At 39.5% G+C, this 12,158-nt stretch overlaps 1 protein-coding gene across 1 annotated transcript in view; it reads left to right on the forward strand.

The window, feature by feature from the left end:
* RhoGEF64C (Rho guanine nucleotide exchange factor at 64C) overlaps positions 1-12,158 on the forward strand; it is a 75,914-nt gene that overhangs the window by 44,034 nt on the left and 19,722 nt on the right. Inside the window, exons 3-6 of the mRNA XM_065496107.1 lie at positions 7,102-7,260; positions 8,828-9,232; positions 9,855-10,325; positions 11,117-11,489. Of these exons, the coding sequence (XP_065352179.1) occupies positions 7,102-7,260; positions 8,828-9,232; positions 9,855-10,325; positions 11,117-11,489 (1,408 nt within the window). The remainder of the gene's footprint in view (positions 1-7,101; positions 7,261-8,827; positions 9,233-9,854; positions 10,326-11,116; positions 11,490-12,158) is intronic.

The raw sequence follows: 12,158 nt of genomic DNA on the forward strand, positions 1-12,158 counted from the left end.
CGCGACACATCATTTCGCTGCAATCAAACGAGAAAATAAAAAAATTTTAATGCAGGAAACGCGCCGGGGAGAGCAGCACGCCTTTTTTTTAATTCTCGTCTACATTTACGCACGCAACATGGCGCTCATTACCGCAGAGCTGTTTAATTGATCGGATCCAAAAGCGACAGCATTCCTGCAGCACCGCTTTTTCCAAGTGGTACCAACTGTCACTGAATAAGATATTTATCTTATGACAGGCCGCTGTATGCATAAAATTATCTAATGGCAATGGCGTGCTGGTTACGAAATATAATTATGACAGAGAGAAGGTACGTGACACACGTTGGCACACGGATTCTAATCTTGCGTTTTTAATCTCAAAATATTCTGGTTAAAAATGTTCTTACACGACTCCATTCTATTTTACAGTAAAATATTAATTTGCTTTTAAAATTTTGGCTGGTTATTAAGAATGATTTCTTTTTAAGAAAACTTCCAAAAATCCTTTCAAATATTTAACACAGAATATTTAAGCATAAATTATTCTTTTAAAGTGGAATGAAACAGGCCAAAAATTGAAAATTATTTGAATTGTTGGATGCCATAAACAATTGATCGATAAACAATTTGTTCAACAATTTGCAATAATAAAAAAGAACCTTCCTACAGTAAAAATTCAAATTTTGCCAATTTTCTCCAAAATTTACAGTGCTTGAACATATTTTCTTGGCATATTCCGATTCCTCTCGTCGAGATCTTGTCCAATTGTGTATGCCACTTATTGGGGAAACTCTTGGTTTTGAAATTAAATCGGATTTCAAGTAAGGAGACAGCCATTGCCATTTGAAAAGCACGCTAACTTTCCAGCCAATTTTCTCAAAAAATTACAGCGCTTCTTAGGTCAATTTATAGGCTTTTACTGAATCCTAAAGGATGAGTTTATGCATTGGCAACAAGCATTTTCCAGGCTTTTCCAGTATCATTCCTCTTTAATCATTTATTATGTTTAAGAGTGTAATTCATTTTGTGACGTAACAATTAATTTTCAAGAGTTCTCCATGCTGTACTGTACAGGAAATTTCAACATACACTCTTGAGTCTTAGAGGTGCCTACTGTTGCTAGTGCCATCAATTCTTTTGAAAATGAGAGGCACAAAACACACATTAACATTGACAAAGAGTTGAAGGTTGCTGTCAACAACGAAACACTAATTCTTTTTGAGGAAGTGACTGCGCACGAAAAATGAGCAAAGTGTGTCTGTATGTCGCTTAAAAAAAGGTTGACCACTCATCACTCATTTAAGCCGATAAAAAGGCTAATGACACACTAGATGGCAAGAACGCCAGTGATTACTCCGAATCGGCGGTAAAGAAGTATGCCAATTTTTGCACCGCGTCAAATTATCAGCAAAAGACAATAAACCGGACGAGCAGCTTCTTTTTTTTGGTTTTTTGTTTGTTTTAAATTAATCCCATCAAAATAAAGAAGTGCCTCCGTCCGTTCGAACGAAAGCTCAATGTCGTTTTTAGAAAACACAAATAAAGCAGAGAGGAAAGCGTATAGTATATGTTATTATTACTCTCGCGGTCGGCCTGGACTTGTTAGTTTGTTGACGCGCTTTTCATTTCGTAATGAAAAGGTGCTGCAGCTGCCCGCCGAGAGTATGATATCATTTAGCCAGCCGGTAAGAGCAGATTATAAATACACACACTCAAAGGTAGGTGCGCGTATACCTTCAGAGAGAGAGAGAGATGACCCATAAATGCAAAGTGGGACACCGAACACCCGTTGGCGCCGCCTGCGCGCTCAGTTGACGCAGGCGCTGCCTGCCGGTTCTTGCTCCAACTGCTACGAAAGGTCTGGCAGTTCAGGTGGCGACCGCCAGGGTCCTCGACAGGTACGGACTGAGAAAGTACTATTTTCTCACACGTAAATCGATCATGCGAAGATAAAATTTAAACTTTCTGTTATAGATGTGTTATGCGTTCGCGTTAAACCTTCAAAAATTTTAAATGATAAATAAAAGGCATTAAAATATAACAAGTTAATTTGGCTTTTCCGTTTAGGGCAGTGTTAGTAGTGTTTATTGAATAATTATTGTTGTAGAAATATGCTTTCTAACGCAATTTACCCCCTGACATTTACTGTCATGATTATTTTTATGATTTTGTATTTGAATATTTCGTCAGTTTCGTTAAGTTTGTTGATTTGCTCGTCATAAGTCCTTTTTTCTCTCTCCTTAGAGCTTCTCTAACTCTTCCAATTCTTTGAATGTTAGAAATTCGTAAAGCAACTGAGAGAGAGTTCCGGAATAAGCGTTTAATAGTGAAATACCCTGATCAATCGGGTTAATTCTTGTTCTAATTTAAATTCGGATTGATTTATCAAATTCATTTCTTTAGAATGTTAGTCTGTTCAAGGTCAAATTTGATTTTGTTCTGATTTCAATTTAAATTCTGTTTAAGCGGTCCTTGTGTTCTGTTATCCTAGTCGTCAACTGACTTATTTGTTGATAAAAGAATAATTATTTAAATTTCCGATGGGTCATTTATAACCTTTTTCCCAAATATATACATCAAAAGTCCTTAAACGTGCTTCACTTTTTTTGCTTATGAAAAATTTCACTTTCTGATTTTTGCAAATATTTCCATCGCTGAATCTCCGGAATTGCAAAGACTTGACCTTTCCTCGTGAACTGAAGGATTAAAGGGGTGATTTGACATTGACCGATGACCGTAAATTGGTCCTCATTTGATTGAGCTCGAAAAGAGGAATCCAATATGTGTAGCTCCACAAGGAGTTGACATATTTCATTCTAAAAATTACCATAAATATCTCGCTTGACCAGTGACCCGCATATTATTTTACATATGAAATTTTCCACGCATTCTCGTTGCAAAGAAACTTATATAAATAATGAGAATTTTGTTGATTTTGCTCAAAAATAGGCCAAAACTTAAGATGAAATATTTAAAAAATAAAACATAATATCTTCCTAATCAACAGTATAATGTTTTTTGTTGCATTTTACACGCTCCCGAAGATTTTTTGTATAAAAAATATCCAGTTTCTTGTTCGCAAGGTAGAAAAATAATGATTTACTGCATCGCATTCTCAATCGTTTAAGCTGGAGTAAACGTGCCTCTCTCGGATCTCTTTCTCTCTATCTTGGTGCAAAAAATACGGCAGGCAGAGCGAAGCCAATACTCGCCACCTCTCTAATTAACCGCTGTCCCGAGAGATCTCCTAATTAATCGCGACCTTAGCAGCACAGGCAAAAACTGCAAACAATTAAAAAAGAGTCACGAAGGCAGACAAAGAGGGGAAAACTGGGAAGGAGGCGAATTGGAGATTTACGACGGCAAATTTGCCGAGCGACAAAAGCCATTAAGAGGCCTCTCATTAAGTGGATTTGTTTGCGAGCCAAAGGCGCGAGTGTCCATCAAGCTGTCACTGACAAATAATAACACGAATTGGAAATATCACCTAGCTGCACCCGAGGCGGGCCGAGCGAGAGTGAAACTGAAATCGAATAAACGAATTTATGGGCGTGGAGACCTTTTTTTCGCGCGCGCGAGCAGCAGGTGCCTGCCTGCTCGTATCTCTCAACATTGTTAATTACACGAAGAGCAATGAAATAGAAAGGTGAAGGTGAAAGTGCCTTGTCGGTCGGACCCCCGAATCCACATTATGCACTCGCGGCAACGGCGGCGGCGGCGAAAAATCAGCATCTTCGGGCGGCTGACCCACAAAAACAAATCTTTCTTTTATCTCACTCGCGGCGGCCGGCACCACAATAAAATCTGTTTTAGCGCCTTATAAGCCGTTTACAAATAGAGATCGGAATGCCGGGCGCGCGCGAGAATAAAAGGAAAAGTGGACTGATGACTGACAGTTTATTATTCATTCCGTCGACATTGAACTTGCCTGGTGTTGATTTGCATGATTTTTATATACCACACGATTCTCATTCGCCTCCAGAGGGTTTCAGAATAATTTATCAGTGGTTTAAGGACGCAACACAACATAAGAAAGTAGATTTTATCCAACGGCAGTAAAAAATATATTTTCATCTTGATTTGGATGCTCGTCTGGCCAATTTGGATTGTTCACAAGAATCTTGATATTCAAACGTTTGATTGACGGCCGAGTTTTCCCTAAAAACAGATAAAACGTAGAATTAAATAAGGAGAGGAACGCATTTATGTCAAATTTCCTATTTTTCACTAGTTTCTCCTTCCGAGAAACTATAATCAGCACTTCTTTTTACGAGCATATATTGGCTTGTCATCAGGCAGTTTCCTTTGTTTGCCAAACACACACATAATTTCACGAATGCCCCCTCAGCATTCCGAGTGCACACAATCGATTCAACCTTGCTTCGAAAATTTGCGCATCATTATAGTGACCAAACATTTATTTGACCGTCACGATTCGCGAATTACCTGCAAAAATATATCTGCTCTGTAGAATTCCTCGATTTTTGGCAGCACACCACATACTCTTAGATCACTTTTAGGACGAGAAAAAAAAACAAAAACAAAAAAACAATCTGCCAGTTAAACGTAAACGTATACAAAGGATATTTTTGTAAAATTAGTTAATTCTGTACACTGCAGGTGAAATTAATATTTTTTAATTAAAATAAATAGACTGGTCCACGTTGGGAAGCGTTGATATTTTCAATTAAAATTTAATTTAATTTCACTTGATAATGTAATGTTTTGATAGAAAAAACCCAAGTAATAATTATAAATATTTTTAAAACCTTAGAAAAAATGTTTATTAAATTTTTTCCGGCCATTAATTCAATCGAAGCCACCCATTCCTTATGTTTCACGCAGTGAAGATCCATTTTGCAAATTACATTTCCAGCGGGGGCCAAATGTGCGATAAAATTGGTTCGCACTGCGCAGATCCAAGATGGCGGCTGAATATGGAAACAAAAAGCTCTCTTTGGATTGCCGTGCGAGTGTCAAGAGTTTGTTTTTATGATCCAAAAGACACAATTAGTACAAGTAATGCAAATTACGTCACGGTATTAACCAAAACTCGGTTCTTTTTCGCGCATTTTCACGAGACCGTTTTTTCCCGCCATATTCCACTGGACGCCATATCTGCGCGTCGCACGAATCTGGACCCCGCTGTTACAGTTCTTTAAAAACATCTTTTCCAAAATTCAAATTTAAATTTTAGCAGTTTCATTTGTGACTAGTTTTGATAGAAATCTACTTTTTTTGTTAATCTACAGAAGTAAAAGTATAAATATTCTCACAGGAAATAAAAAACGCAGGCAATTTTTGATGAATGCGCGAGGAGAGAAACCTCCGTCAGTGATCATAGCGCACCTGCAGCACGTGAAAATAAATTACGGTCTAATGTCATCTGCAATTTCAGCCGCAATTGTTGGCGGCTGCGGCGGTTGAAAACCTCTCGAGCGAGTTCACACCAAAACTTCCGTGCGAGAGTGTACACACACACAAACTCATCTCAGCTGTTGGCTCGTTCTTGGAAGGTGAAAAGTGTGCGCCTCTTCGCGCGCGGCGCAAAAAAAAGATGTATGTTGGCGCTGATCACGCTAAATAATGAGCCGAGCGCCCCTTTCATGCGCATTGTCGGGTCCTTTTGTTGCAATCGCACACCTCGTTACGGCCATTTACACACTTATTCGGCCAAACAAACACACACACACACACACACACGACGTAACAAAGTGCCGAGTGCAGCCAGGGCGTTTTTGCCGCCGTGTTTGCCGGCCGCACTTAAAATAATGATCGGCGCCTTTGCTGATGAGCTCCATTATTGCGTAACGCGTTCGGCATGAAATCGCGTTAGTTTGCTGATTTGCAGTTTCACGTCAGCAATCAGCGCACATGACCAGCCAACTATATATTTGGCTAATTGCCCATTGTCGCGTCCAGTTGATTGATTAGCTGCTGCGAACGAGAGAGCAGCTCATTTTTCTTGCTGGAACAGAAATTAAAATGGCATATTATTTTTACCAATGCATGAACGTAACTTTGAGGAGTGATTTAAAGCCAATTTTTTTTTAATTTTTTTATGAAAAAAATTTTTACTCGAAATAGTCTCGTTTTATTTCGTAACAAGGAAAGTTTCCCCGAGAATGAGCTGGATTATGTGCAATCTAATTTTATAAAAAAAAACAACGGTCAAGCACAGTTAATTTTGGAGAAAATTAACCAAACTCTTGCAAATTGCTTTAAAAGGTGGATTAATATATAGGGCAACGTTTATAAATTTTGTGAATTGTTTGCTGCAATAAACAATTATTTTCTACAATTTGCAACAATCAAAAAAATATCTTGCTCTAGTAAAAATTCAAATTTGCAGGGCTTGACTACATTTTCTTGGCAGATTTCGATTCCCCTCGTCGAGATCTGTCCAACGGTGTATGCCACTTTTTGGGGAAACTCTTGGTTTTGAAATTAAATCGGATTTCAAGTAAGGAGACAGCCATTGCCATTTGAAAAGCACGGCAACTTTCCAGCCAATTTTCTAAAAAATTTACACTGCTTCTAAGGTAATTTTTATTTAATTAAATCCCAAAGGGATGAGTTCATGCATTTGGCAACAAGCATTTTCCAGGATATTGCTGTATCAAATTATTCTAACAAAACTTGCTGTAGTGAACAATTCAAATAATTATTTCCCTGCATCATCCAACTTAAATCACGTGCGTTGAGGCAAAAACATGTATATAATTGATTTAATTTAATGATACGGTAGGTTGGAGGAGAGGAATTCGGGCGAAACGCGTGATAATCACGGCTCGCAAATATTAGAAAGCACCCAACACATGACAAATTTGAAAGGCTAACAGCGCCGACAACATCTCACTTTTTGCTCGCAAAAAATACTTGTATTATGCCTTGTTTGGCGAAGAAAAAAAGAATTCCGTTCTTTCGCTGACCAGGAAGTCAATCTCTGCCTTTTCAATTACCGCGTCGTGTGTAAACTGTTTGAACTGTTAAAATAAGTAAAGCAGAAAGGCATACAGCGTGTCAGCAGCATGTCCGGATGCGCCGAGGACACAAACAGCCACTTTGTTATGTATTTATTTCGATAATTAATGGTAATTTTCCGCTCACTTGTTTCAGCCGGCGATGATGGTGGGCTCGGTCAGCAGGGGCACTTACCAGAAGAGCAAGAAGTCGTGGCTGCGGCTGGCCAAGGAGAAGAAAAACCAGCACGTCAACGTGGTCCAGCAACACCCGCAGGTCCACCCGGCCGCGCTCCTCCACAGGGACTACCTGCAGGTTCGCGTCAAAATCTTAAAAAAATTAAATGAATAAATATTTTGGGAAGCTCCTGAATATTCCTGATGTCGGATTTAATGACAGGAAAAGCTCTTAAGAATGCTCTCAGGAGAGCCGCAGTAATATCAATAAGGTGCATTAGGAAAAAAGCTGTATATTTACGTTTTAGGCCGCGTTTGTGAGAAATGGGATTCCCTGAGTCATGCTCGAATGCACTTAACTTACAATTAGTTGAACAGGAATATAACATTTTTTGGGAGGCAGTACAAAGGACACAAAATATTATTGAGGAATTTTAAGATGAAACTATACGCTTTTGGTTTTACATCAAGCTTGCCATTGAGACTTAATCAGGATTTCTCACAAGTTACACCTGCCTTTTGAAATGCAGCCAATGGAGTGCATCAAAGCATGAACCAAAGCAGATCTTAATGTGTATTGCAGTTATAAAATTATTCCTTTACAAAGGTCGAGACATCAAACATTCAAATTTTCTAGTTTCTTTCAATAGCCAAAATAACCTGCCGATCCATTTAGGTAAAAACATTTTATATGAATGAAAGAGAAAATCAGAAACAAAAAGAATAAATTGTATTTTATCAGAAAAAAAATGCATTTTAGCATAAATTGTGATGTTTTTGAGACTTCAATATTAGCATTTTGAGGACAGGTGGGTTTTATTCCCTTGTGTTCGATTTAGTTTCCGCAAAAATTCGTTATTTCACTGTGCAAAGACGTTACTCACTTGATCACGTCAATTTCTATGCTTTTGAACTCAATTTTTTCAAGGTTTTCCACACATATTCTGCAAAATTCATTAAATTCTTAAAAAACTAGTTGTTTTGAGAAAAATTATCTCATTTAATCAGTAAAATGAACGAAAATCTAACATCATATTTTTAAATTTTGGATTTTCCTTCGTATCTGTAATTTTTTTCACTCTAAAAAAATGAAAACCGTCTTAATCAAAGTTTTTCAGATACTCCTATATAATTTTTAGCTCATCATTTGATGTTTGACAAACATTGTCTTGAAAATTAAAGGTCGTTTTAGCTTAATTTTTGTTCCAAAACACATTTTAGTATCTTGAAAATAAAAAGAATATCTCTTTTTCACAGGTTGCAAAAACCAGCATTTAAAACAAATTCAATACAGTGGTAAAAAGCCTTTTTCTAATTTTTACCAGTTTGTTGCAGATAACTCGTCAGTTTTCAATATTTTTTTAATTATTAGCTCATGACCTCGACTTGAAAATTGTCAGAGAGAAATTTTTGGAGAAATTGAGGTAGTAAATGGCAATTTAAAAAGAAAATGCTACACAGCATAGAAATTTTGACTTCTCTGAGAGCGAATTTTATATTTTCACAGGGGGAAAATGGAATAAATTCATTTCTTGCGCAAGATGTTGGTAAAAAAACCTACTTTTTCATGTCTTACTTAGAGACCCCGATAATTTTGATAAATAAAATTTACACTTCAGCTGAAAATTAAATTGATGACCTTTTTAATCTATTAATCCGTCCAACTCGTTTTAAATGAAACCTATCTTTTCCTTTTCCTCAATCAGGAGTACCGTGAGAAATACGGTTTGTTGGCGCCCGACCACCTGGACCCGTGGAACTCTCCCCTGCGGCAGTACGTGCACCCGGCGGTGGTGGCGGCCGCCTCGCCGGCCGTGCCGCCGGCGGCCGAGTTCACCAGCATCTGCGCCTGTCCGGGCACCAAGAAGATGGGCAAGGTGTGCAAGACGTGCGGCCAAAGGGCGGCCAAGGGCACGGTGCGCGGCGGCACCATCACCAGGGGCACGGCCAAGGTGCGGCCCGCACTTCCCCTCGCCGGCCCCACCGCCACCATCAAGCCGATGCGACTTCGACCCACCCCCACCACCCCGTCCGACGAGGAGGCCAACATCGCGCCTGAGGTCGACCCCTACGACATGGTCCGCAGGTCGCGACTCGCGTACAAGGAGCAGGTTAGACTGAATAATAATTATAAAACAAAATGTACTGACGAAGCGAACATATATATTAAATTTCAGAAATTTTGTGACCAAAAGCTATGAGGAAAAATTTAAAATAAAAAATATATAGCTTTCAGACTTTAAAAAATTTGCAATAAAGTTATGGTTTTCAAAATAAAATTCAATATTATATAATCATAAATAAAAACAAATAAAATGATTTTGAAAAATAAATAACTGCGCCTTAAAAGTATTTAAAAATAAATTTTTATTATTATGTAGCTAATTTTGTGTATAATTTAATAATTTAAATAATATTTAGTTCCTGGAAACAATTGTTATGCAACATGGAGTGCTTTATAGTCCATTTTTTACTGTAACCAACAAAATTAATTCAGTAGCTGGGCGTCAAAAGACCTCCAAATTCACGCACATTACGCCCCACGGCTCTCGGCGCTTTTGTTTTTGCTGTCACGTCATTACAATTGGTCCATGTTCGTGCAGCTTTTATCTGCTACTTCAGTTTGAAGCCAAGAGCACTAAAAGCACCACCTGTTATATAATAAATACTAAAAAAAAAAAATTAAATTAAAATCGTTTAGTAAAATTGGAAAATATTTAAATAAAATTACAGATGAGTGGGCGTGCCCGCTCGAAAAGCCTGTCGCCCATCAGGGCTCGCCTGTCCGACCGGGCAGACGAGTGGGTGTCCACCTCGGACACGTCGGACGAGGCGAGCAGCGGCGACGAGCGCGGAGAACCCGAGGGGGCCCCGGAGCCTCGCCGCTCCATCCTCGAGTGCGACGTGACGGCCTACGAACTGATCGGAAAGTACTTGAAGCACTCGGAGAGCGACGAACTGGACGACAACGCGGTCGTCGCCGCCACCGCCACCGCCGCGTCCATCCCGTCGCCGCCGGCCGAAGAGGCGCCGGCGCCGCCGGCCGCCCCCGAGCTGCCCCGCACCAACAGCCTTCCCTCGCTGGCGGAGAAGCTGCCCACGCCCAAGCCGCCCCCGCGGAGGCGGCGTCTCAAGAAGGTGTCCATCAAGTCGATTTTGAAGAAGACCTCTGTTTCGTCCGAGGAGGGCTACGGCACTTTGGGGGTGAGTTTTTTACTTTTTATTTACATGACTAGAATAGAGAGACGAGCATCGAAATTTTACAGCAGGATTCACCAGTTGCATAAACCCTAAGTGTTCAAAGCCACCAACAGATGGCGCCACCGTAGACTTTCGATTTTAAGGCACTTCCGCTGCGATTTCAGACTCAATCTAGCTACCGTGCATTCTTCAATTAATTTGCAATTTTTTGACGTGTTGAAAACCAAAATCGGTTCAGCCAATCGCCGTAGAATCGTGAAAAACTATTTTTTGAAATAAAAAAATATTTTCCAACGTTTCTACGGCGAATGGCTGAACCGATTTTGGTTTTCAGCACGTCAAAAATTAGCAAATTAATTAAAAAAGCAAACCTGCTAGATTGAGACCGAAATCGCAGCAGAAATGCCTTAAAACCGCTTAAAACAAAATTTTTAAGAAAGTCTGTGGTTGCGCCATCTGTTGGCGGCTTTAATAACTAAGGGTTTATGCAACTGGTCAAATAATGTTTATATTTTTATTTTAAAGGATATTTGAGGGGCTGAAACAGTTAACGTCTCATAAAATTACTGCTAAAGGAATTTTCGTATCAAGTTTTTGATCATAAATATTTTAACACAATTTTTAAATACTTTCAAAGTGTATGTCAAGAATCGCCTGAAACTATTCAGAGAAATACTGCATCAGCATCAATTATATTGCGAATAATCATTTGCATCTGCTTTGGAGGGCAGTGGCCTGCGTGTGTGTATTTAAACTCGAAAAATGACACGTTTGCGTTCGGCGCGGTGTTTCAGCCCTCGGGGATGCACATCCCGACGTACCAGGAGTTCAAGCAGCGCAAGAAGCAAGTGCAGTTCAAGTCGGACGAGCTGCGAAAATGTCAGCCAGAGAAACCGGGCACGGGTGGCAATGACCTTGGCCCGGGGCGCGCTGCTGCTCAGGTGGGTTTCTCTGGAGTCGCGGCCGCGGCCGGCGTCGCAGCCGCCGCCGCCGAGAGTGAAAGGCCGGCTCAGTCGCAGCAGGACTGTGCTCAAGACAACACCGCCGCGGACGCCGCTGCCGACAACCCAGCCGAGCACGTTTACGACACTGTCCGGGATACGGTTGGACAGGACGACGACAAACGACACTCGGCTGTCCCCGAAAATGAGGAGCGTCGGCCCGCAGGTAGGATTCGAATTTTGTTATTTATTTTTTCGTGTTTAGCACCAACTCGCGACGACTCTCTAATTTTGTGTTTGGGTAAAGACCCGCCACTCTTGCCTTTGCAAGTCACTCTTTTAAATTGCTTCTGCGCCCGGAGAAATGGTGCAGATTGCGCGCAGATATAATTTAATCAGGGGTTTGAGCTGGCAAAAAATATCAAACGAAATGTAAATAATCGATTTTATTATTAATTTCAAACATCAGAAAAAAATGGTGAACTTTTTATGCAATATTTTAAAATATTTTATTAACAAATTGAATATTGATATCAATTAATTCCACTAAACATTCATAGGAATATCAAAATATTTTTATTTTTTAATATTTGCTTCCAGTTATAAAATCCCTATTAATGCTATATTTACGAATATCTTAATTTACGTTAGTTATTTAAATTGTTGGCCTTAAAATAATCATTCAAAACTTCGAGCGTTCTGAATTCCAAGCGTGACTGGCAGAGTTGAAATTTAGACATGAAGTGAATAAATAAATCGTGTAATTAGAATTCCACCAAATAATAATACACAATTAGAGAAAAATTCAGCCCTCTCGTTTGCAAGCATTGTTCATAAACAATTATTTCCTCGTTGAGATTCAATAAAAATATTTTCAGCTCGTAAGCAAGACAAA

The sequence above is a fragment of the Cloeon dipterum genome, chromosome X (assembly GCF_949628265.1).
Source record: "Cloeon dipterum chromosome X, ieCloDipt1.1, whole genome shotgun sequence".
In the NCBI taxonomy this organism is placed as follows: domain Eukaryota; kingdom Metazoa; phylum Arthropoda; class Insecta; order Ephemeroptera; family Baetidae; genus Cloeon; species Cloeon dipterum.